Below are 23,667 nucleotides of genomic sequence, written 5' to 3' on the forward strand. Positions count from 1 at the left end.
GCATACAGTTATCCTTTCCTGCTTTTCTGTATATGGAAAAGATTATATCTATTGATGTAGATTAAGTTCATAATAATCATTTAAAAAACAGAGGCTCTGATACCTTAACTAAGTGATAACACTTCTTTATTGAAACAGTCAACCGCAAGCTTCAGACTAAATGCAAAAAAATTCTCAATCAATTTGAATGTCTTTGGAAGCCATTGGCTAAACTAGAGTGACATTGAACAGAAGTGTATCCAGATCAGTTGAGGAAACTTGGTCACATCCCATGGATCATCTAAAATATGGAACCAGTTTGGAATTAAGGATTTGAATGTCTACAGCAGAGACAAGAGAAAGTCAAGCCCCTAAGAAGGGGAAAGGACAGAGAAAAATTCAGGATTTGGCCTTGAACTTGTTTACTTCCTCTTCCCCATTTTGGCTGGAAGAGGACTCTGTAGGCTTCAATAGGTCCAGAGGAATTGGAATTTTTCATTAGTGTCCTAACAGTGTCTACAGAACAGTACCAACCTGATGCTGTGTTTGCATCATGTCAAGAAGAAAATGGACATGAAGGAAGAAAGGCAGATTCAAGGTTCTACAAGAAGCCCAGAAGAAAAGTTCCATCATACCTAAAGGGAACTTCATGAACATCCCACAAAGGCAAGCAAAGAACTTCTAGCAACTGGGAGCTACGTTATTCTTTTTGTGACAGGTGCTATAAGCTTGAATCCACAAGCCCCTGAACTCTGTATGTACTCACAGAAAAGTGTCATGGACTTTTGGGGGGATGTTTCATACCAACTATTTTTTGTTATATCTCTTTCTAAAAGCTAATTGTCTGTCTGACTAATTGATATCAACTAATAAAACATGGGAGAAACCACACTGGTGGGGGCTCTTTATAGTATTAGAAATCCATTCCTAACCACTCAAAGCTACCCTTAGAACCATGAGGGGAGAAGTAAGCACCTTTTGGGGATATGACTTGCTACCCAGTGGCCATGAGGGAGAGTGATTCCTGTGTCTATATATATAAAATAGATACAAAGTGAATTTTGAGGCAATGAAGGTCATCAGGAAAGACTTCCCATAGAAGGTGATGTTGGAGCTGAGTTTTAAAGACAGCTAAAGGTTCAGAGAGACGGAAATGAGGAAAGAATACACTCCATTCATGGAGGACAGTCAGTGCAAAGGATCATAGAATCATAGATCTAGAGCTGGAAGAAACCTCAGAGGTAATTCAGTCCAAACCCCTCATTTCAAAACCAAAGGCCACAGAGCGTAGTCACCTTGCCCAAGGTCTCTCAGAAGTAACAAGCAGGGGGGCCAAACTCTGAATTCAGGTTCCATCACTCCAAATTCAATGCTCCAAGTTCATCATGCTTCCTACTATACTATGTTGACTCTGACAAAAACAGGATATGGAATGTCATGTGTTAAGTAATAGTAAGAAAACCAGTTTGGCTAGATATAAAGCCCATGAAAGGGAGTAACACATAATAAAAACTGGAAAAATAGGTTGTAGCCAAGTAATACAGGGTTTTAAATCCCAACCAGAGGAATTTGTATTTGATCCTCAAGGTAATAAGGAGACACTGGACTTCATCCTTCAGAATATAAGCTTCTCTATTAAGTTGTAAGCAAGCAACTTGAGGGCAAGGACTGGTTTTTACTTTTTCTTCATATCAGTGATATGAAGTGGCTGGCACCTGGTAAGTACTTAAGTGGTTGTTGATTAATTGGCAGTTGAGTAAAGGAATGACAATGTCAGATCTTCACTTCATGAAAATCACTTTGGCAGCTGTGTGGAGGCTAGATTAGAGAAGGAAGAGAATTGAGGCAGGGACACCAACTAAAAACTATTACAACGGTCCATGTTCAGAATGTTGAGGGCCTAAATTAAGAGCAGCGGCTGTGTGAATGGTGAAAAGGGGACAGATGTTAGAGACAATTTAGAGGAAGAATATATAAGATTTGGCAACTCATTGGATACATTGGGGAAAAGAGAGTGAGGCATCAAGAATGACACTGAAGTTGAGACTGTAGGTGTGGAAGGATGGTAATGCTATTGAGAGAAATAGGAAAGTTCGTAAGAAGGGGATGTTTTGAGGGAAAGATAATAAATTCTGTCTTGGATGACATGTTGAGTTTGAGGTGTCTATGGGAAATCCAGTTTGAAATGTTTAATAGTTTTGCTAGGAGTTGGAATATACGAAATATATATCACTTGATACAGAATATAGCATGAGGGATCAGTGGGATTAAGTGAAGTTTTTTCCCAAGATAGTGGAGAGCTGTGAGTATTTATAGACAGAATGGAAGGAACCAGAAGACAAAGCCTGAATATAAGAGAGACGGGGGATGATTGGGGGCACAATATGTTGGAGAAAACAGAAGGGGATGGGATCAAAGGTACATGTGGAGGGGTTGACCTTAGTGAGAAGGGCCACCTCTTCATTGGAGACTGGAGTAAAGGAAGAGAGAATGGGAAATATCAAGAGTTTTGAGTGGAAAAGAAGTTGGCTGCAAATAACCGCTATTTTCTCATTAAAGTAGGAGGCAAAGCCCTCATCTAAGAGGGTGATGTGAAGGGGCAGGGTGGGAGTCCTATGAAGAGGAGGGAAGATTTAGCACAGTTCTTGGGGGAAGTACAACAGTAAATCAATCAGGGATAGGTAAAAGGATTGCCTTATTCTAACGAGGGACCCTACAAGACTAGATAACATAAATTTGCAGGGAGCTCAGTGGCTGCATCTGTATGACTTCCTCCAGCTTCATCCAGCAGCATGAGACTATGGGTGGAGAATGCGTATGGTGGGAGTAATTCAGGATTGGAATTTGGCAAGGCAGGAGTAGCAAAAGAACAACAGGGCAAGAGATTTGAGGACAGTGTGTAGTCAAGCTGGTTAACTATAGGGTCAAGATTGGGAAGGAAGGAGAGCACAGTCAGATCAGGGACGATGGTTCTGGAAAGTACTGAGGGATGGAGGGGCTGGAGGTTATGGTAAGGATGTAGAATAGGTTTAGGGGAATAAGGCATCAGGAGAGATGGAATGATAGGAAATTATGTTCAGATAATGGCATTTCACCCTTCCTGCTAATTTCCCAATTTCTATTGAGTGTATCACCATCCTTCTAGTCATTGTGGCTCACAATCTTTGCAACATCCTCAACGACTTGTTTTTTCATACACACACACACACACACACATACACATGCTCACACATATACATACACACACACACATATATACACACACATACATAAACTCACACACATACATACATATACATAGATACACATACATATCCATCCTCCATGCAACTGCTATATTTATATTCTTAAAGCACAATTCTGACCATGTCGCTACCCTGATCAAGAAGCTTCAGTCATTCTCCATTGTGTCTAGGACAAGCTACAAACTGCTGTGTTAGGCTCTTAAGCCCTTCATTATGTGGTTCATCTGATTTCATATATACTCACACGTACTACATTCCAGTTAAACAAGGCCACTTGTCTTTCCCCTCTAACAACATTCTGTCCCCACCTGCTCACCCACTTCCCACCCCACCTTGGTACAAGCCGTCTCCTATGCTCTCCTTTTTCCTATCTGACTCTTGGAATCCCTAGTACCTTTAGAGGCTTAGTTCAGGTGCTAACTCCTGTAAGGGGCCTCTCCTTATTCCTCCGGTTACTAATAAGTGGGAGAATACTTTACATTTATTTTATAATTACTTATTCTTATACATGTTATTTCCAACAGAATGTAAATTCCTAGAGGACAGGGACTTTCATTTCTTCCTTCATATAATGGGTACTTAATAAGTGTTTATTGAATTGAGTGAAATGAAATAGAATCTTGATGAGAATCACAGAAATGATTCCTTTCCTGGATGGGAAGTTAGACCACATGATCTTTCTATAATCTCTTTCTAAGGTCCCTAAGCTCTAAAATTCAATTATTCTAGGCCATCATTTAACTAATAAGGTAACTGAGGCCCAGAAGGGTTAATAGACTTATCCAGGGTTATACAACTAGCCCAGACCTGGGATTAGAACCTGGTTCTTCTGATTTTTTATCTAATTTTTCATCTTCTACACCATACTATGTTCCATGGAAGGAAAACACATCGGGAAATAGAAGGGTCATCCCAGAGCAAGGAGTGCAGGGAATGGAAGTCAGTATGATTTTGAGAGCTAAATAATTTCTGGCAACTATTTATAGCTAGCCAAGATCTTAGAAATCATCTTCTTTATCTCCTTCATTTTACAGATCAGGAAACTGAGACCCAGAGAAGAGAAGTGATTTGTCCATGGCCCCATAGTTAGTACATGTTAGAGGATTCAAACTGAGCTTCTTTGACTTTAATCTTAGTGCTCTTTTCACCATACTCTGTAGCCTGCTTTCTGACCTCTGATATCTAGAATACTATGAAGAGGCATGTAAAAACAGATATTAGTTAATACAGAACTGTGTGACATGTCTTAGAGGTATAACATAAGGGCCACAACTCTGCCTTAACCCTTCTCTAATGCGATCTGGTCCCCAGTTTTTGCCCTTGCCCACTCACGGTGACAGTGGCTAGTAGCCCCTCAGGGACATTGGCCACGATGATGCCGATGAGGAAGATAACAGCCTGCAGCCAGCCATAACCCAGGAGGAGGGAGAGGAAGAAGAAGGTGACGCCCAGAAATACAGCCACTGCTGTGATCAGATGGATAAAGTGCTCAATTTCAATGGCAATGGGTGTCCGGCCAGCTTCCAAGACAGAAGTCAATGAGGCGATGCGACCCATCACTGTGTTGTCTCCAGTGCTAATCACAATGCCCTGGGCCGTTCCTGTGGGTAAAGCGAGAAGGATAATTACTGAAAGTGCCCCCTTCTGACTATGGGGAGGGCTTTGGGCCTGTTCAGAAGAAATGGATAATATCCAAAATTGAACCAGAGACTCAAGCCCCTTTGGGGATCTTTCTCATTCAGAGAGGCAGTGTGGTATAATGTTTTAGACTTGGAATCAGGAAAACCTGGGTTAAATTCTTCTTTAGAAATTTACTATCTACATGGCTGACCATAGGCAAGTCAATTACTCTTGGAACTTCCCTTTCCTTATCTAGAAGTTGGGGATAGTAATATCTACCTGACAGGGTAGTTGTGAGGTTAAAGCACTATATAAATTTAAGTCATTCATTCTCATTCACAAATCTCCTCTGACTCCCCAACACCATACCTCCAGCCTGTGTACTGTTCCACATTTAGGTCTGACATATGGGGGTCTCATCTATTCCAAAAGTCTTGATGGAACATTTCACAGTCTCTTGAGACAAATGTTTTGCTGCTTAATTACTCGTCCTGTTCATTTTTTCATTATGCCAAACTATAAATTCATTTACTCCTGTTTTTTGTTTAGTTGCTGAATATTTTTTCAAAACCTCTCGAAATGGAACCATGTAGTCTTCTTTCTGGTAGTAGGATAAGGCCGAATGCCTTTCTTATCTTTAATCTAGAACCCTATCCCAACCCCATCACAGTTACTTGGAGCCTTTTGCATTCTGCTGGACAGCACCAACCATAGAATCCATGTATTTGCCCTTAATTAGTGTCTCCAGTTGTCCTGTCAATACTGGACCCAGATGGCTCTGGAGGAGAAAGTGGAGCTGGTGACCTTGCATAGCCCTGCCTCACTCAAATCAAAATCAACTGCAAATCATGTCATCATCTCCCTGATGCCATGGTCCTCTTTGAGAACAAAGGACAAACCACAACCAGCACTTACACAAACATTTGCACTACAACTCCAGATAATAGGGAACAAGTGAGCTTGAAATCAAATCACTTATAAGACCAGAGGGAAGAAGGATCATTATTGATGGGAAGACTGGCCACATGATCATCTGAAATCGGGGATCAGGAGCTCTCCTGAACTCTCACTGCATTAATTATTATCATGATGACATTTTTATAATGCTTGGAGGTGTTCAAATGCTTTCATCACAACAACCCTGTGAGGTAGGTGGTGCAAATGTCCCCATTTTACAGATGACAAAAACTGTAGGGAAATGGCTTTCTTACAGTTACACTGATAAATGGTAAAACTGGGGTTTGAATCTAGGCTCTTGTGTCTCTAAGGCCCATATTCTTTATACTCCCCTGCAATCTGCTTCTCACACTCTGCCTCTTCTCCATGGCTGATATTTGCTCTGGCTTCCAAAACCACAACTGAGGTCAGAGTGGGCATCCACACACTCAAAGAATCTCAGAGTTGGACAGGACCTCGGAGGCATGTGATCGGTAACTAACACCTGAATAAGAACCTCATTTTAATATCATCGAGACTTTCTTTAAAAACGAAAAAAAACCTTTAGTGAAAGATAGATCCTTTATTCTACCTCCCAAAGGCATCTGTTCTGATTTTGGATAATTCTAATTGTTCGGGAGTTTTTTCAGGTATTAAAACTAAACCCAGCTTCTCCACCTTGTTCCTAGTTCTGTCCTCTAGAGCCAAAATGAACAAGTCTTCCATGTGACAGATCTTAAGACAGTTGCTGTGTGTAGCCTAAGTCCTCTTCAGGCTAAACATCCCCAGGTCCTTCCTCTGATTTTTGTATGGTAGTCTTCATTTAGTCTTCATTCCCCTTACTATCCCTGCTGCCCTCTTCTGGATGAACTGTAGTTAGTCCAAAGCCCTCTGCTTGGCAGGTGCACCAAATCCTTCCCCTTCCCCCCTTCATTACATCTGAGTGTGCCTTTCTGGGTCGAGGATTTGGGGAGGTGTTGAAACTATCTGCTGAAAAGGGTGAATGAAATGGAATCCAAACCATTGCCCTCCTGTCTGCCTTTTCTGCTCTGCTAATTAGTTGGCAGATGAGAATTTCATTGACACCTAATGGTGAGTCTTAATCCCAGTTGGATTAAGTGAGCTGTCATACAAACTTCACCTTCCACGCAGTTCGTGGAGAAGAAGCAGATGTTACGGGTTTCCAGAGGATTGGGGTCACTGAAATCGGGACCACGGCTTTGTGGCTCTGACTCGCCAGTCAGGGATGAATTATCCACCTGAGATGGAAAAGAAAAATAGGTCATCAGCACATGTGGCACATAGGGTGCGTGTGGAGACAGATACATGAAACAAGTATTTACCAAACATCCACCACGTATTAGGTACTGAGGAGACAAAGAAAAAAAGGAAAGTCTCTGACCTTCGGGGAACTTACTTTTTATTAGAAGAGACACCACATACATGCATAAAAATATGCAGAATATATGTATATATGCACACACACACATATATATGTATATACCTACACAAAGTAGTTTTGCAACGGAGAGTTCTAGGAACTAAATACACCCAGAGGCCCATATACCTGCCAGGATGAACAGGGTACACACACATACATAGTCACAGAATGATAGAATTTGAGAGTTGGAGGGGATGGCAGTGACTCTCCAGGAGTCCAACCCATACACAAAAAGAATCCCTACTATGACTTCCCCAAATAGGTGATCTAGAGTCTAGATCATCTGTTTGGGTATGTTATAGGCTAGATTCTAGACAGAGCCTCTTCTTAAAGACTACCAAACGGGTCACAAGTTACAGACATTGAGATGTCCACACCATCAGGCATGGACATGGAGAGACATTCACTACCGCCCCCTATCCAGAGGACTTTCCTCTCTTGTGATCTTCTTGCTTCTCTTTTCTGGATCTATAACAATACCATAGCTCTAGTCTCTCTAGTTTTGCCTCCTCCTCACCCTGCCAAGATTCTCATCCCTGTCCTAATGGAGGCCACCTCAGTTAGTCCCTCTGGGGCCTGCAGACTCACCTTACATCCATGGGCAGAGATGATCCGGAGATCAGCAGGGATTCGGTCTCCACCCTTCACCTCCACCAAGTCTCCCAGAACCACATGCTGTGCATTGATGTGCATTTTCTCCCCTTCTCGAATCACTAAGGCTTGCTGTGGAGAGATAATTGGAGGTTTCCTCCTGCTGTCATTGGGTTTCCTCTTTAGCTGAACTTTATCTGTATGGGACTAGACTATGGAAGTTTTCATCCAATTCCCTTCCAAAATAGTTACCTGCTGACAGAAATCTGAGCCAGAGTATTTTCACCTATGTGGGTTTACTCTGTCGAAAGCCACAATGCACACCAACATGCTAAAGGTCACTTTGGGGCTGCTTGATTCCATGAACTTTTCCGTTAAATATCTCTTTCAACTTAGACTTGCCCTACCTATGGTTAACATGTCTCCCCAGGTAACTTTTCCATTTCTTACTCTGTGAAACCCTAGAATCCAGGCATACTGAATTAGGTACAGTCTCCTTCCTGCTGCCAATCTCATCTCCCTCAATGCATAGTCTCGTTCCTATGTTACCGCATATAACGCTCAGTTTGGGCATAAAGATCCAAGGTGGAAAAGGTCATAGGCTTGATGCCAAAGGCCAATCAGAACTCCCTTCAGCATCTGAGCAGAGAACTGAGTAATGTGGCACAAACTGTAATACTGTTTGGATCAGCAAAGCTAAGGTTAGAGCACAAGACCTCTGACCAGTTGCCTATTAGTGCCCTCTACCTTGGGTGGCTGGTCCAGCTGCTGCTGAATAACTTCACCAATCTCTTCCCTAGACTGTGCCTCCATAAGGGTGCTGAGCCGACTCCAGCTTTGAAAGGAAAGCTAGGACTTGGGGACTTGAAGGACTTTGTTATGGAAGTCTGTGGGGAGGTCTCTATTTAGGGGGTTAAACCCTTTAAGCATTGCATGACCTAAATGACTTTGTTTTCACCTCTGTGATTCTGGATTTGACTCCCTAAATAAAGACCTCCCCACAGAAAGGGAGTCATTGAAGCCTCTTGGACAGGGATGTGACAAGGTCAAATGTGAGCTTGATAAAATACAGACTTCTTCACATTCAAAGCCCTTCACAATCTGGTTCCAACTGATCTCTATAGACTGATTTCACAAACTGTTTCATAGCCCCCTCAAAACACTAGGTAAAATCTCCTTACGTACAAGCCAGACAAACTGGCTTACTGTTCTCCCCATACAACATAATTCATCCTGCGTCTGTACCTTTACATAGTCTGTGCCCTATACTTGGAATGCTCTCTCTTTGTCTTCACCATCTACCTCTTGGATTCTCTAGCTCCCTTCAAGGCTTAACTCAAATGCCATGTCCTATAGTAGAAGGCCTTTCCAGTCACTGAGTTATCCTCTTTTCACCCCCCCACCTCCACCACAAATTACTTTGATTTTACTGTGTATATATCTTATCCATGTCTGTACTATTTCCCTCTTGTAGATAATCCTTTGGTGGGGGGGAGGAGCAGAAATATTTCATTTTTGACTTTGTATCCCCAGCTTCTAGCACAGAGCCTGGTGTGGAGCAGCACTTAATAAATGCTTGTTGAATAATAATGCTATATGTAGAATGCTTTAAGATTTGCAAAGCACTGTATATGCATTATTATCTTATTTGAAGCCTACAACAACAAAAATAATTATTATCATTTACCCTCATCACCTCTCACCTATGCCAACACAGTAACTTCTTTTTTTAATTTTTATTTTATTTTTAATTTATGGAACAAAATAAGTATTTCCATAACATAGCATAATAAAAAAGTTGGTTGCACATGAAACTTCAAATCTATTATATATAATTTGCTATTCCTTTTAAATGTATAATACTTATGTAAATTTCTTTTTCCCTTTTTCTCCATCCCCTGCCCCATCCCTGCCCTAGAGACAGCTACCATTAGACACGAATATGTGTATATATGTATATATTGTATGTAAAATCATTTTATATATACTTCTATTTATCAGTTCCTTCTCTGGATGCAGATAGCATCTTCCTTCATAGATCCTTTGCAGTTAATTTGGGTATTTATAATAGTCAAAATGACTTATTCGCTCAAAGTTGTTCTTAAAGCAATATTGCTGTTACTGTATAAAGTGCTCTCTTGGTCCTGCTCATTTTACTCTTCATTATTCCATGCAAGTCTATCCATGTTTTTCTCAGATCACTGAGCTCATCATTTCTTATAGCACAGTCGTATTCCATCACAATCATATGTTACAACTTGTCCAGTCATTCTCCAATTGATGGGCATCCCCGCAATTTCCAGTTCTTTACTGCTACAAAGAGAACTGCTATAAATATTTTAGAACATATAAGGTTCTTGTCCTTTTCCTCTAATCATCTTTGGAAATAACTGAGTAGTGATATTTTTGGGTCAAAAGGTATAGGCAGTTTAATGACTCTGGGCATAATTCCAGATTGCTCTCCAAAATGGTTGGATCAGTTTACAATTCCACCAACAATGAATTAGTGTCCCAGTTTTTCCACATCCTCTCCCATATTTGTTGCTTTCCCCTTCAATCATTTTAGCCATTTTGATAGATGTAAAATGATACCTCAAGGTTGTTTTAATTTGCATTTCTCTAATCAATAATGAGTTAGGGCATTCTTTCTACCTTTCCACCTCTTAGCCAGTACTAGATAGTTGTAGTAATTACTGCTTTATAATATAGTTTAAGATCTGGTAGTGCTAAGCCTCCTTCCTTTACATTTTAAAAAGTTATTTCCTTTAATGTTCTTGACTTTTTATTCTTCTAAATGAATTTTGTTATTATTTTTTCTAATTCAGTAAAATAATTTTTGGTTATTTAATTGTGATGGCATTGAATATATAAATTAGTTTAGATAAAATTATAATTTTTATTATATTGGCCCTGCCTACCAATGAACAAGTGATACTTCTCCAATTATTTAAATCTCATTTTATTTGTATAAAGGTTTTTTTTTTTATAATTTTGTTTAGATAGTTCCTGGATTTGTTTTGGCAGGTGTACTCCCAAGTATTTTATACTATCTAGAGTTATTTTAAATGGGGTTTCTCTTACTATCTCTTCTTGTAGGGTTTTGTGACATACAGGAGTACTAATGATTTACTTTATATCCTACTACTTTGCTAAAATTATTGTTTCAACTAACTTTTTAGTTGAGTCTTTGGGATTTTCCAAGTATATCATCATATCTTCTACAAAAAGAGATAGTTTGATATACAATAACTTCTTGACTCCAGTGACTCCCTTACTAATCCATTCTTCACCTGCTGCCTGAGTGCTCTTAGATCATAGAATGACAAATTAGAAAGGACTTCAGTATTCTAATACCTACTGAAAGCATTACTCATCTAAGCAACACCTTGGACAAATGAAAATCTGGCTCTGCTTCAAAACCCCCTGAGACAGAAAACCTATCGCATCCTTAGAATGCCTTCCATTTTAAACAGCTCTAATTGTCAGGAATTTTTTCTTTGTGTTGAGCCAAAATCTGCATCTCAAGGGTCCTAGTATGAATTCTGAGACTAAGAAGAATATAATCTGTCTTCCACATTTGAAGACACTGGTCTCTCTGGCTACCTCCTTCACAGCTTCCTCATCAAGCACTTTGCCATCCACACTAGAGGCCATGCTCTGGAGGAACTTCTGCTCTGGAGCCCTGATCTCCTAGAACACTCTTTCAGGGAAGCCTCAGCCAGACTTAATTTCCTCCCCTTTGGTCACCTCTTCCACAGCTTCCTCATTAACCACCGCATTGTTTTTTCCTCCCTGTCTCCTTTCCCTACCTTCTCCTCCATCTAGTTCAACCCTACAACTCCACAACACAGACCAGGGTCAAGTTTTTGCTAGAAAATGTCCAATGAAAAGGAATCCAATGTTTTCCCAGGCATTTATTTATTTATTTATTTATTCATTCATCCATCCACTCATTTATTTATCTATTTATCTATTTATTTATTTGTTTGTTTGTTTATTTATTTATTTATTTATTTATTTTTGTTGTTTTTCAGTTGTGTCTGACTCTTTGTGACCCATTTGGGGTTTTCTTGGCAAAGATACTGGAATGGTTTGCCATTACCTTCTCCAGCTCATTTTGCAGATAAGGAAACTGAGGCAAACAGAGTTCACTTGCCCAGTGTCACACAGTTAGCAAGTGATTGAGGCCAGATTTGTAAGTATTCCTGATTACAGGCCTGGTTCTCCATCCACTGAACCACCTAGCTGCCCCTTTTCCCTTATGTCAAGACTAAATCTTCTTTGCAACTTCCACCCCCTGCTCCTAATTGTATCCTCTAGAGCCAAGAAGAACAAGTCTAATTTCTCTATAACTTGACAGTCCTTCAAATACTTCAAGACCTTCTTCCCCAAGTCTTCTTCAGTGTAAATATCCCTAGTTCCTTCAAATGCTCTTTTTTGGAATGCTCATGAGACCCTTCACTATCCTGATCACACTCCTTTGGATACTCTTCTGCTTGCCAACAACATACCCCCATGATGCATACAATATGCATATTATATGCATACAGAGCATACAGTAACTGTATTGGGGCCTAAGATTACATTGGCTCCTTTTTTAACTGTATCTTCTCATTTCTATCTCATAGTAAGTTTTTTAGTCCCCCAAATCTCATATATATCTTTCACATGATTTGCTTTTGAGATTACTTACCACTTCTACACCAAATTCTGTACTTGTGTGATTGAGTTTTAGAACCTAAGTTTAGGACTTTACATTTTTCCTATTATATTTTATTTTGTTAGCATCAGTTTGCCCACTCCAGCCTATCGAAATCTTTTTGAATTCTTTCATCCAATAATTCATTACCCCTCTTAGCTTTCTTTCATCTACAAATTTGATAGCCAATTGTAATTTCATCCAATTCATTGTAAAAAATATTGACTAGAATATTTTCAGGATCAGAGCTCTGGGGCTCTCCATTACAGACTCCGTTCTCTAGGTTACATCAGTTCATTAGTCGTTGCTCTTTGAACCTTATTATTAAACCAGATCAAAACCTACCTAATGCACCTGTCTTATTAGTAATGACAGATAGTTTTTGTCCATTGCATTGTATTTCTCCTATTTACTAGTCTAATAATTCTATCTAAAAATGTCAATGAGGTTAGTCCATCATGGCATCTCATGAGTTGCAAGGGACTTTAGAAGTCATCTTGTCTAATTTCCTGACCAGTACAGGAATGTTATATATTTGTTGTTATGTTGTTTTTCAGTCGTGTCCAATTCTCTGTGACCACATTTGGGGTTTTCTTGGCAGAGATACTGGACTAATTTGCCATTTCCTTCTCCAGGTCAATTTACAGATGAGGAACTGAGGCAAACAGGGTTAAGTGACTTGCCCAAGTCACACAGTACCATATTTCACTGCATAATCATCACAGATTTTATGCCAAATTTGGCAAAAAAGTGGGGTGCAACCATTATGTGAAGTTTTAAAAAATTGTGCGGGTATTACTTGTCTTTTAGTTTCTGCCAGTCTTGCACTAAGTTTTCACTCACTGAAAAATGTCTTTCTGTAGCTCTGTTTCCCTGCTGTTCAGAGAACACAATCACTTTCAGCTTGAAGCCCACAGAATAGTTTTTATATTTACCCATAATCAGAAAGAAATGCTTTACACGTTAATGTTTCGAATTGTACAGTTTAGGTAGCATGGGAAGAAGCAAGTCTTACCATATCGTGTGACTTGCTCATGGCAGCTTTGAGTGCCCACCTGCTCCCCTGGCGCCTATAGCTCTTCATTGAGTTGAATGACAATACTGTTAGTACTGCAGCACTCTAAACAAACCATGTAAGTCAGCTTTTGGAAATATGCTGACAATTCGGTTGTGCTGAGAATTCTAGGCTCCCAGCTTTAAATGCGGAGAGATGAATGCGTATCCATATGCCATTGTCTAATACGTTGCTGCTCTGTTTACCTTTTAAGCAGCATGACAAACAGAAATATACCATGTGACGATTACATGATGAAAAGTTATAAACCAATTTTTGGACTAAAAAAAACCCCACAAACAACCAGGGCATGCCAATTATGTAGTGAGAAATGTCTGAGTCCAGATTTGAGCTCACGAAGATCAGTCTTCCTGACTCCAGGCCCAGCACTCTATCCACTATGTCACCTTCCTGCCCCAACATTATATATAGCTTCCTTAATAGTCCTCCAGCCTCTAATTGAACACTTTCAGTGATAAAGCAGTGTAGGCTTGTTCTTAAAGAACCCATGATTATTATCACCTTTTCTCTTTAAAGAGCTCATAAAACATCCCTTGAATAATCCTGTCCTAGAATTCTACCAGGAGTCAACATCAAGCTTATAGTCTACAGTTCATACCCTTTTTGAAATGTGGGATATGTTTTTCCAATCCCTTACCACTCTTCCATTTACCCGAATTCCTCAACGATCCCTGATAGAAATCAGAAATTGCACTGCAGCTGAGAAGTAGCAAGGGAGGAGGAAATATCTAATGCTTGATAAGTAGGAAGAAGAGAAAATAGGGTTTTAGTAGTTTGGCAGGGGTGATCAAAGGAATCCCAGAACTGCTGGACTGTGGCATCAACCATGGAACTGGACATGCGCTCTGGTCCCTTGCCAAAGGATATGTACCTCACTGAGAGGACAAGCCAACTCCAGATTGAACCCCATGACTGGGGTTGAAGATGGTTAGTGATTGAGTCAAAAAGCAGCCACCCACTCTATGGTATCTAAGAACGAGTAAAGACAAAGTTTTGCTCTCTCTTTAGAACTCCTCTTAGTGTTTTTTCTCCTTTGGACTTTTTGCAATAATGAGGATTTTTCTCTTTTCCTGACTCACAAGGGCACCAGTGATTATACATTGTTGTTGTCTGCCCTTCATTCTAGAGGAGGATCAATGACATCAGGAGGGTGATGTCTTGACTTGCAACTGAATTGGATTTAAGTAAGGCAGAGCTGTGCAAAGTCATCAACCTCACACTCTCTTCTCAAGTCATCTGGGTTCAGTGACAAGACAGGTCAAGGAGACCGGAGATGACCGTGGATGCAGTGGGAGAGCTTTGCCTTTTTAAGCTAAGGTCTTTCTCAAATCTCAATTTATCTGAGGCAATGCCTATTCAGCAATTAAAGGTTAGGTAAGATTAGGTTAGGTTAAGGTTAGGTTAGCCTCGCTATTTCTTTTCCTGGACACAGGTCAGCAGCCATGTATCCTGAGAAAAGGACATATCTATCCTTCCCTCATAAGTCTGAAAGTTCCTTAGTCTGATGCTGGCTGTCCAGGAGGTGATATCTGCAGCAGCTGCATCAGTCCTCAGAAGAGAAGATGATTGTTTCCTGGATAATCTCATACAGCATTTGAAGGAATCAAGAGAACAATGTCCTGGCCAGCAGGAGATCTAAACCTTGTCAGTTTCTTAATTAATGCAGGCTTGAGGTGAAAATGAAATATTGGTTCCACCGTCCCACAAAGTTGTCTTTGCTTTCTGTACGGGGTATAAAGGGTGTGAGGGGCTATTTGAGATTTGTTTCCTGTATCGATCAATGCCCATGACTCTTTTGTATTTTAAACAGTTTATGTAGTAGAGGAAATGACCAGCTGTGTTCTCTACCTGATATTCCCATGTTATACTGAGCTTCTTTTCTAGAAAGGACCCTGGTACCCACATATTGGGAAACTCTAGATATGAGGTATAGCCAAGCTTGTTTAATTTCCAAGAGTGGGAGCAGAGACAGAGAAAGAGAGAACTCTTTTTCCCGCAGTGGTCAGCCCCTAGCCACAATGAATCTGGATCTAGGTAAGCCCACAAGAGAGATCTTTATGGTGGTCTTGAAGCATAGCAGAAATTTGCTAATTATAAATCAAAGGTAAATGAGCAAGCTGGCATCACATTGCAGAGAAAGGTGTAAAACTTGCTATAAATAAAGCTTTATACTGGAGTCCCCTTTGTGGTGAATAGATGAAACAGAGAAGAAATTTGTGACAACATCTCACCATGAGACTTAGCCATAAGAGCTACCAGCAAGAATGACAGAGAACTAAGGCTCACAATTCTAAAATTTAGGTGCAAATGTTTTTTCTTCCATTTTTGTTAAGGTGCCACAGAACAGAAATGGGAAAAGGTGGTGAAATGACTCCCTGTCAGAAAGGACTAGCTCAGGCTACTGTGATAAATAGCAACACTCAGGGTGGGGTGGGGAGGGGAATTTTTAAAAGTTATCACTGTATTTATCATTCTCTCCCACCTTCCTGGGCTTCTGGAGATTAGAGGAAGCAGCTCATAACTGTCAACAAAGTTGGTGCAGTAGTCAAGTGGATGAGAAACTCCTCAGAAGAGCTTAGAAGTAGAAAACCACACTCTAAGATGATGGATTTCTAGCTTTAATGGGTGGGTCCTTGGTCCATAGGGAGAAATACAAGGGGACATTGGGGACTTCCACTGATTCTTTGGATCCCAGAATTCTTCTAGGAAGCTTCAATTATCTCTTCGGGAGTCGTGTGTGTGTGTGTGTGTGTGTGTGTGTGTCTGTATATGGGGGGGGGGGTGTTAGCACTTGTTGGGAAAGACTTTCTATTTCCCCCGTTTATGACTTTGACATGGGGATGGGGGGAGGTGTTTTATCCTCCTCTACAAAGGTCCTCTACTACCTGTAGCACAAGGGCTTGGTTATCACTGCTAGAAGTAGTGCGGTAGGCACTCAGCTGCTTGAAGGGTTAATGCTACATCCTCTAAAATCCTGGCTCAATCCAGTAAATGTACTCTATACTATGAGTGTTTTCCTTTGGGTCCCACATACATAGGTGGGAAAGAGATAGGAATCTCAGTGGGATGGCAGCTGTGAAATATACTAATGCCTTTTCACTTTAAATCCTAGATTGGCCAAAAGAGGAGCCCAGACAGGTACTTCGAGGTTGGGAGTGCTTTCCAGTGCATGTGCAAAAATTCAGGTAAACAGTCCAATTTCGCGCATGCCTGAAAGCGGTCCGTGTCAAGTAGCCTGACCTCAGGGCGCCACCTGGTGGTATATTGGGTCCCCAGAGGTTGCATGTTACCTGTAGTGTTGAGAACAGGGTTTTTTGTATTTTTTTTTTAACCTTTCTTTGTATCCTCAATGCTTAGCATAGTGTCTGGCACATAGTAGACTTTTTAACAAATGCTTGCTGACTTGACTTGACTCTAAACTAGTAGTCTAACATGACTATAGAGTGAGTAGAGGGGAGTAACATAAAAGACTTGAGAAGATAGGAAGGGGCCAGGTGGTGAGGAGTTTTAAATGCCAAACAGAGTACTTTATATTTAATCCTAGAAGTAATAGGAAGCCACTGGCGTTCACTGAGTGGAGGGTTGATATGCTTTAGGAAAATAATTTTGAAAGTTTTGTGAAGAAATGAATGGAATGGGAACAGACTAGAGGTAGGGAAAAAATTAATTGGCTTTTGGAATAGTTCAGGCAAGAAGTGATGAGGGCCTGAACTAGAGTAGTGGTTGTGTAAGTGGAGAGAAGAGGATATACATGAGAGATGTAGAGGCAGGAATGATAAGATTTGGCATCTGGTTGGATACGTGTGACAAGTAAGAGTGAGGAGCTGACGATGGCACCATTTTTGATTGAAAGGATGGTAATGAGGAACAGTAATGAGGAAGTTCAAAAGATGGGTGAGTTTTAGAGAAAGGAAGATGAGTTCTGGTTGTGATATGTTGAGTTTGAGATGCCCAAGAGCCATCAATTTGGAAACATTCAATAGGAAGTTGGTAATAGGTGACTAAAGCTAAAGAGAAAGACTAGAGATGGATATATAGAACTGGGGATCATTTGCATAGAGATGATTGAGTCCGTTAAGGTTATCGAGAGAGAGAGAGAGCAGAGAGAAAAGAAGGCTCAGTTGCACCACAGTCATTGGGCATGACAGGGATGAAGATCTAGTAAAGGAGAATGAGAAAGCTATAGGTAGGAGGAGAACCAAGAGAAGAGAAGCATCAAAACCCAGAGAGTACCCCAGAGGAGAGTGTCAGATGCTACAAGGATGTCAAGAAGGACAAGGATTGAGAAAAAGCCATTTAATTTGGAATTGAAGAGATCACTGGTAACTTTGGAAAAAGCTGGTTCAATTGAAGGAAGAAGTTGGAAGCCAGATTGCAGAGAATTCAGGAAACAGTAAGAGGAGAGGAAGTAAAGACACTGAATATAGAGAGCTTTTTCAAGGACTTAGTTTAATCGAGAAGAGGAGGAGAGATACAAGATAATGACTAGTAGGTATGGTAGAATAAAAATAGTAAATGGAGAGTTAAAATGAAACATAAGCGAGGAAATGGCACATATAGCTGTCTTCAGTGACTGATGTGTCAGACTCAGATGAGCTACATCTCAGAGTACAAAAAATGGAGGGGGGGTGGTGGTGCAGATATAATGTCTGAGCTACTGTCACTGACTTCTGAAGAACTGTGGGAAAAGAGAGATGCTATAGGACTGAAGAGAGGCAAAAATCCTAATTTGCAAAAGAAAAAAAAGGAAGAGGGTGGAATTTTCAGATTATATGCTGGTCAGCTTAATTTGGGTCAAAATTCTAGAATATATTATTGAAGGGATGACATGGGCATTTATAAAAGGAAGTGATGGTTACTAAAAGTCTATGTGGATTCATTGGGAATAGACCATGTTAGAAGAGCTTCATTTCATTTTAGATGAGGTTATGAGACTAGTAGATCTAGGGGGTGTCATAGATTTCAGCAAGGCATTAGACTGGTTTTTTTTTGCTAACATTGGGGAAAAGATGAAGAGATGTGGACTTGATAATAGTGTAGTTAAGTGGATTGGAAACAATTGAATGAATAGATTATAAAAGTTATGACTAATTGATCCATGTCAATCTCAGTGTGTCTCTAGTGTAGCATTTCAAGATTTTGAATTGGGTGTTGCTCTGTTTAAGATTTTAATCAATGAATTAAATGAAGGAGGAGCTAGAATACAGATCACCTTTATAAATGACATAAATTTGGATAGGTTAGCTAATACTTTGGGTAGACCCCAAAATTATCTCAACTTAGAGATATTCAATTTAAAATAACTACAGAAGTATAAAGTGTTTGGAAGTCTACCTGCTAAGACATTATAGTTAAAACACTCTTTGTACAAATAAAGACAGATCTAAATAATTGGAGAAATATTAATTGCTCATGAGGAGACTGAACCAATATAAATAAAAAATGAAAATACTACCTAAATTAATTTACTTATTCAGTGCCATACCAATCAAATTACCAAAGGATTACTTTATAGATCTGGGGGAAAATAATAACAAAATTCATCTGGAGGAACAAAAAGTCAAGAATATCAGGAGAATTAGTGAAAAAAAATTGGAAGGAAGGAGGCTCGCCAGTACCAGATCTCAAACTATATTACAAAGTAATCATCAGATATACAAATATACCATAGTAATCAACAAAACAATTTGGTACTGGGCAAGAAATAAAGAGGCAGCTAGGTGTTGCAGTGGGTAGAGTGCCAGACCTGAAGTCAGGAAGACTCCTCTTCCTGAGTTCAAATCAGACTTTAGACATTAGCTGTGTGACCCTGGGCAAGTCACTTAACCTTCTTTGCCTCATTTTTCTCATCTGTAAAATGAGCTGGAGAAGGAAATGGCAAACCACTCCAGTATCTTTGCCATGAAAACCCCAAACGGGGCCACAAAGAGTCAGACACGATGAAAAACGACTGAACAACAAGAAATGAAGAGATTGATTAGATCTGAGTTCAAATTCAACCTCAGACACTTACTAGCTGTGTGACCTGGGCAAGTCACTTTACCTCTGTTTGCCTTAATCCGCTGGAGAGGGACATGGCAGGAGGACATGGATATGGAGAAGGACACTGCAGCATCTTTGCCAAGAAAACCCCATAGGACAGTATTGAAGTGCTGTGGTCCATGGGGTCACAAAGAGTTGGACACGACCCAATGACTAAAGGACGAGAAGTTCAATATGACTTAATAGGACACAGCAGCCAAAAAAGTTACCTTTGTCTTAGGCTACATCGATGTGTAATATCTAGAATGAGAAAGGTGATCATCCCATGTTACTCTATCCTTGTCAGACCACATGTGGAGTACTGTGCTTTGTTCTGGGTGTCATATTTTAGGAAGGCCATTTTACAGATGAGTAAAAGAAGCCAAGAGGAGTTAGGTGGCTTGACCAAGATCACACAGCTAGTAAGGGAGTACAGTTGGGATTCAACTCCAGGTCCTTCAACTCTAAAATCTAGGATTCTTTCCACTCCACCATTTATCTCTTTAGATGACTTCTGAGGTCCCTTTCAGTTCTGCGATACTGTGACTCTGGGGTTCAGCAGATGTAAATACACACTGTTCTCTCTATCCATTTTTAGCTTATATAGTCCACTTAAGCAGTTACAAGCTTTTAGTTCTAACTTAGCTCTTCAATTTTCAGTCTCCAGACAAATTCTTCCTATACTTTGTAAGATGTATTCCATTCCTAGCTAAGAACATATTTGTTGTCATTAATCTAGCTTTTTAACACATTGTTGTGTTCATATCACAATTCTGCTCAAAACAAAACAAAATAAAACAAAACATTTAGGAATTCCTCATTGCCTACCAAAATAAATATAAACACCTTATCCTGGTATTCAAAGATCATTGTAATTCAGCTCCAATTTACCTTTCCAACCGTTTGTCACATTCTCCTCTTTATAATCTGTGCTACTTAACATTTCTTCATCTCTAGTCTTTCTACCTTGGCTCATATGATCTTCCATGTCTAGAATGGATTCCCATTGTTCCAACCCTACTCATTTCTGTCTTGAAATCATTCAAAGCTCAGTTCAGGTACAACCCCCTCCATGAAGCCTTCTCTAATGTCCTAGCTGAAAGGAATTTCTCCCTCCTCAAATTTCTCAGAGCATTATGTGTGGATCTCTCCTTTGCATGATCACACTCTTCTGTGTATTATAGTTGTTAACATATCTTATGTCTATATTAGATTGTATGCTCCATGAAGGCACGTAGCTTCTTTCATCTTTCTATGCCCAGTATTTAGTATAGTGCCTTACACACAATAGGTACTAAATGTTGATGGACCCTTCCTCTTTCCCTCAACACCCTGAAGGTCTCCTAGCTTATTCCACTGAGAAGGGACCAGTCAGGCTGTGTCTCACACCAGAGTTAAATGAAAAGCCTTGTCTAATTTGTAGAACCTTTTCCTAGAGCTGAGAAAGGAGAAATGTCTCTCTTTTGAAGCCTAGAGTCAAGGGAAGAAGGGCGCTAGCCTCATTTCCCAGAAACTCTTACTTATTGTCAGATCTATGTTTAGGTATTCTTAAATCTGTCATAGGACTACCTTGCTAAACATCCCTCATCCACTACTCTAAGGCCCCAACCCCAACTCTGACTCAAGTCAGTAAGACCTAGCCCACCTAGTCTGCAGCCAAGTCCACAACAGACCTTCCAAATGTTAGGTTATGCTCTGTTCCCCTTACAAAAAAAGCCGTACCTGTGGCACCATGTTCTTGAATGACTCCATAATCTTAGAACTCTTGGCTTCCTGGTAATAGGAGAAACAGCCAGTGATGATGACCACGGCTGCCAGCACCAAGCCCAAAAACAGCTGGAGAGTAAGAGAAAGCAGGTCAGGCCAGCCTTGTCAACCTCCCTGTCCTCAGGAAGACAAGTGACATTGATTAGCGATGGGTCCGACATGAAATCCCAGTTTCCCCAGGGCATCATGTGGAGGAAATAACAGACAAGGGACCTAAAGATGGGAAGTAAGGGGGGATGGGAGCAGGGGAATGAGAGGGGTCAGACTTAGCTAAAGTAACAGTAGCTCCTGGAGAAAAAGCCTAGAGTTAGGGAGGGACTTGGGGAGAGAGGGAGGGAGGAAGCAGAGGACAGAGAAGGTCAAACTCTTTCTAATCCTTGGGGGCAAAAGAGCATTTCCTCAGGATCCTAAAGTGGGTGGGGAAACAGGCCGGGAAGCACTGGGCTGATGAGTTGATGAACAAAGGGCAACCCTTTCTCATTGAGCTGAGTCATAGGGTTCTCTGAGTAGCAAAAGGGAATGGAGGTACAAGTCAGGGACACTGAGGCCATTGGGGGATGGTTCATTTAGAGGGTGCCTAGGGGTTCAGGGGCTTGAACCAGGTGGCTGGACTAGAAGACTTAGGGGTTAGGCTATGGAAGCTGAGGGGGAGGATCTAGTAGGGATCAGATATCCAAACTCACATTGTCTTTCTCAACTTTCTCATATAAGCTGGACTGAATGCCGAAGGCCAAAAAACAGAGGAAGGAGCCAATCCACAGCAGAATGGAAAAGCCCCCGAAGAGTTGACGACAGAACTTGACCCACTCAGGAGTGGTAGGGGGTGGGGTGAGGGTGTTGGGGCCGTACCGGTTCAGGAGTTCCCTTGCCTGTTTGTGGTTGAGACCCTGGGTGGAGGGGTGTTGGTGGGGTAGACAAGGAACCAATGAAAAAGCCAAGAAACCACTGGTGAGAAGGGAAGGATCATAGGGTAGTAAAAAGAATACTGGACTCAGTCAAAAAATCTAGTTTCTAACTCTGACTATGTTTGCTTGTTACTTAGAATTCTTAATCTTTAAAAAATGTGGATAATAATATCTGTTCTGCTTACCTTGTGGGATTATTGAAGCTCAAATGAAAGAACTGTTGTAAAAGTGCTTTGTGAATTGTAAAACAGTGTAAAAGCATGGGGTATTGTCATGATTGCAGCTCTATCCAACAAGGGCTCCAAATCCACCAAAAATCCAGACACAAGGGCAGGGGGAAGAGAGGGCAGAGACTCAGGAGGACCAAAAAAAAAGTGTGGGTGAGTGTACAGGGATGGGGGTGAGTGGGTGACATACAGCCCAGAAATGGGGGGGGTGTATTCTTCCCATCGCAAGAAGCCCCTTAACTCACCTTTTGCAGGTCAACCCCATACTTTAGGCTTAAATCCTCCAGACTCAGCATGTGGTCATTCTGAAGGCATAGCAGGGAGAGGAAATAAGGCCAGAGGTCAAACTGCTTTTTCAGATAGGGCTAACAAAGGTCCCCGGGAGAACAATGGATTTTGTAATGTCAGGTCAGTTCTTGAGGAGGATATTAAAGGGTCATTGGGATGGTTCTGTCTCAGGGAAATTTGCCATTTCATGTTCTGGAGGATCTTACCATGACCACTTCCTTCTTGAGCTCTTCCATATTTTTCTTTCTTTTTTTCCTCTCACTTTTCTGCTTCTTCTGAGTTTCTCTATAATGAGTTTGGGTAGAGAATTTGGAGGAATATTGCCCATGTGGAGTCACTGTTCCTTGACTCTTTCTCCCAGACACCATGGTTACCCAAGGTCCCAGGGGGCATAGCACAGAGTAAGGGTGAGTAAAGTAAAAAAACAAAAGATGAGAATAAGAGTGATGTAATGGGGAAGAGAAGTCATTAAGGGATAAATAAAACAAGGGAGGTGATTAGGAAGTGGGGTTCTGAATGAAGCATTAGAGACTTGACAAAAGTGAGGAAAGTGAAGTGACCAGGAAGTGAGAGACTGAGGGTGACTGGAGAGACTAGGGACTGAGAGAGTAAATTGATGGAGGAATTCAGGGAGTGAGAAGATCAGAGACTGGAGCTGAGGGAACCAGGGAATGAGAGAGTGAGGACAAAGTGGGGTGAGGGGATCAGGGATGAAGTGAAGTGAGATCAGAAGTTGATGGATGAGTTTAGGAGGATTTGAGACTGAGGTGGGTGAAATAGTCAGGCATTGGGGGATAAAGGGAAAAGACACTGGAGGTGGGGAAATGGGGAAGGATCAGTTATTGAGAGGGTGAGGAGGTTAGGAACTGCGGA

The 23,667-nt window shown here is 40.8% G+C and overlaps 1 protein-coding gene across 3 annotated transcripts in view; it reads right to left on the minus strand.

Annotated features, from left to right (window-relative positions):
* The window catches only part of LOC118849162 (sodium/potassium-transporting ATPase subunit alpha-2-like), a 68,145-nt gene that overhangs the window by 38,546 nt on the left and 5,932 nt on the right, over window positions 1-23,667 (minus strand). The window contains exons 2-8 of one of the 3 annotated variants that reach the window (XM_036758242.1): window positions 23,001-23,049; window positions 22,752-22,811; window positions 22,058-22,261; window positions 21,330-21,443; window positions 7,810-7,944; window positions 6,922-7,039; window positions 4,557-4,825 (exon numbers count right to left, since the gene is read on the minus strand). In XM_036758242.1, the coding sequence (XP_036614137.1) occupies window positions 4,557-4,825; window positions 6,922-7,039; window positions 7,810-7,944; window positions 21,330-21,443; window positions 22,058-22,261; window positions 22,752-22,811; window positions 23,001-23,030 (930 nt within the window). In that variant the 5' untranslated portion in view covers window positions 23,031-23,049. Of the gene's footprint in view, window positions 1-4,556; window positions 4,826-6,921; window positions 7,040-7,809; window positions 7,945-21,329; window positions 21,444-22,057; window positions 22,262-22,751; window positions 22,812-23,000; window positions 23,080-23,667 lie in introns of all 3 variants that reach the window. The other 2 variants (XM_036758243.1, XM_036758241.1) reach the window with 2 other exon arrangements.

The sequence above is a fragment of the Trichosurus vulpecula genome, chromosome 4, assembly GCF_011100635.1.
Source record: "Trichosurus vulpecula isolate mTriVul1 chromosome 4, mTriVul1.pri, whole genome shotgun sequence".
NCBI classification, from domain to species: Eukaryota; Metazoa; Chordata; class Mammalia; order Diprotodontia; family Phalangeridae; genus Trichosurus; species Trichosurus vulpecula.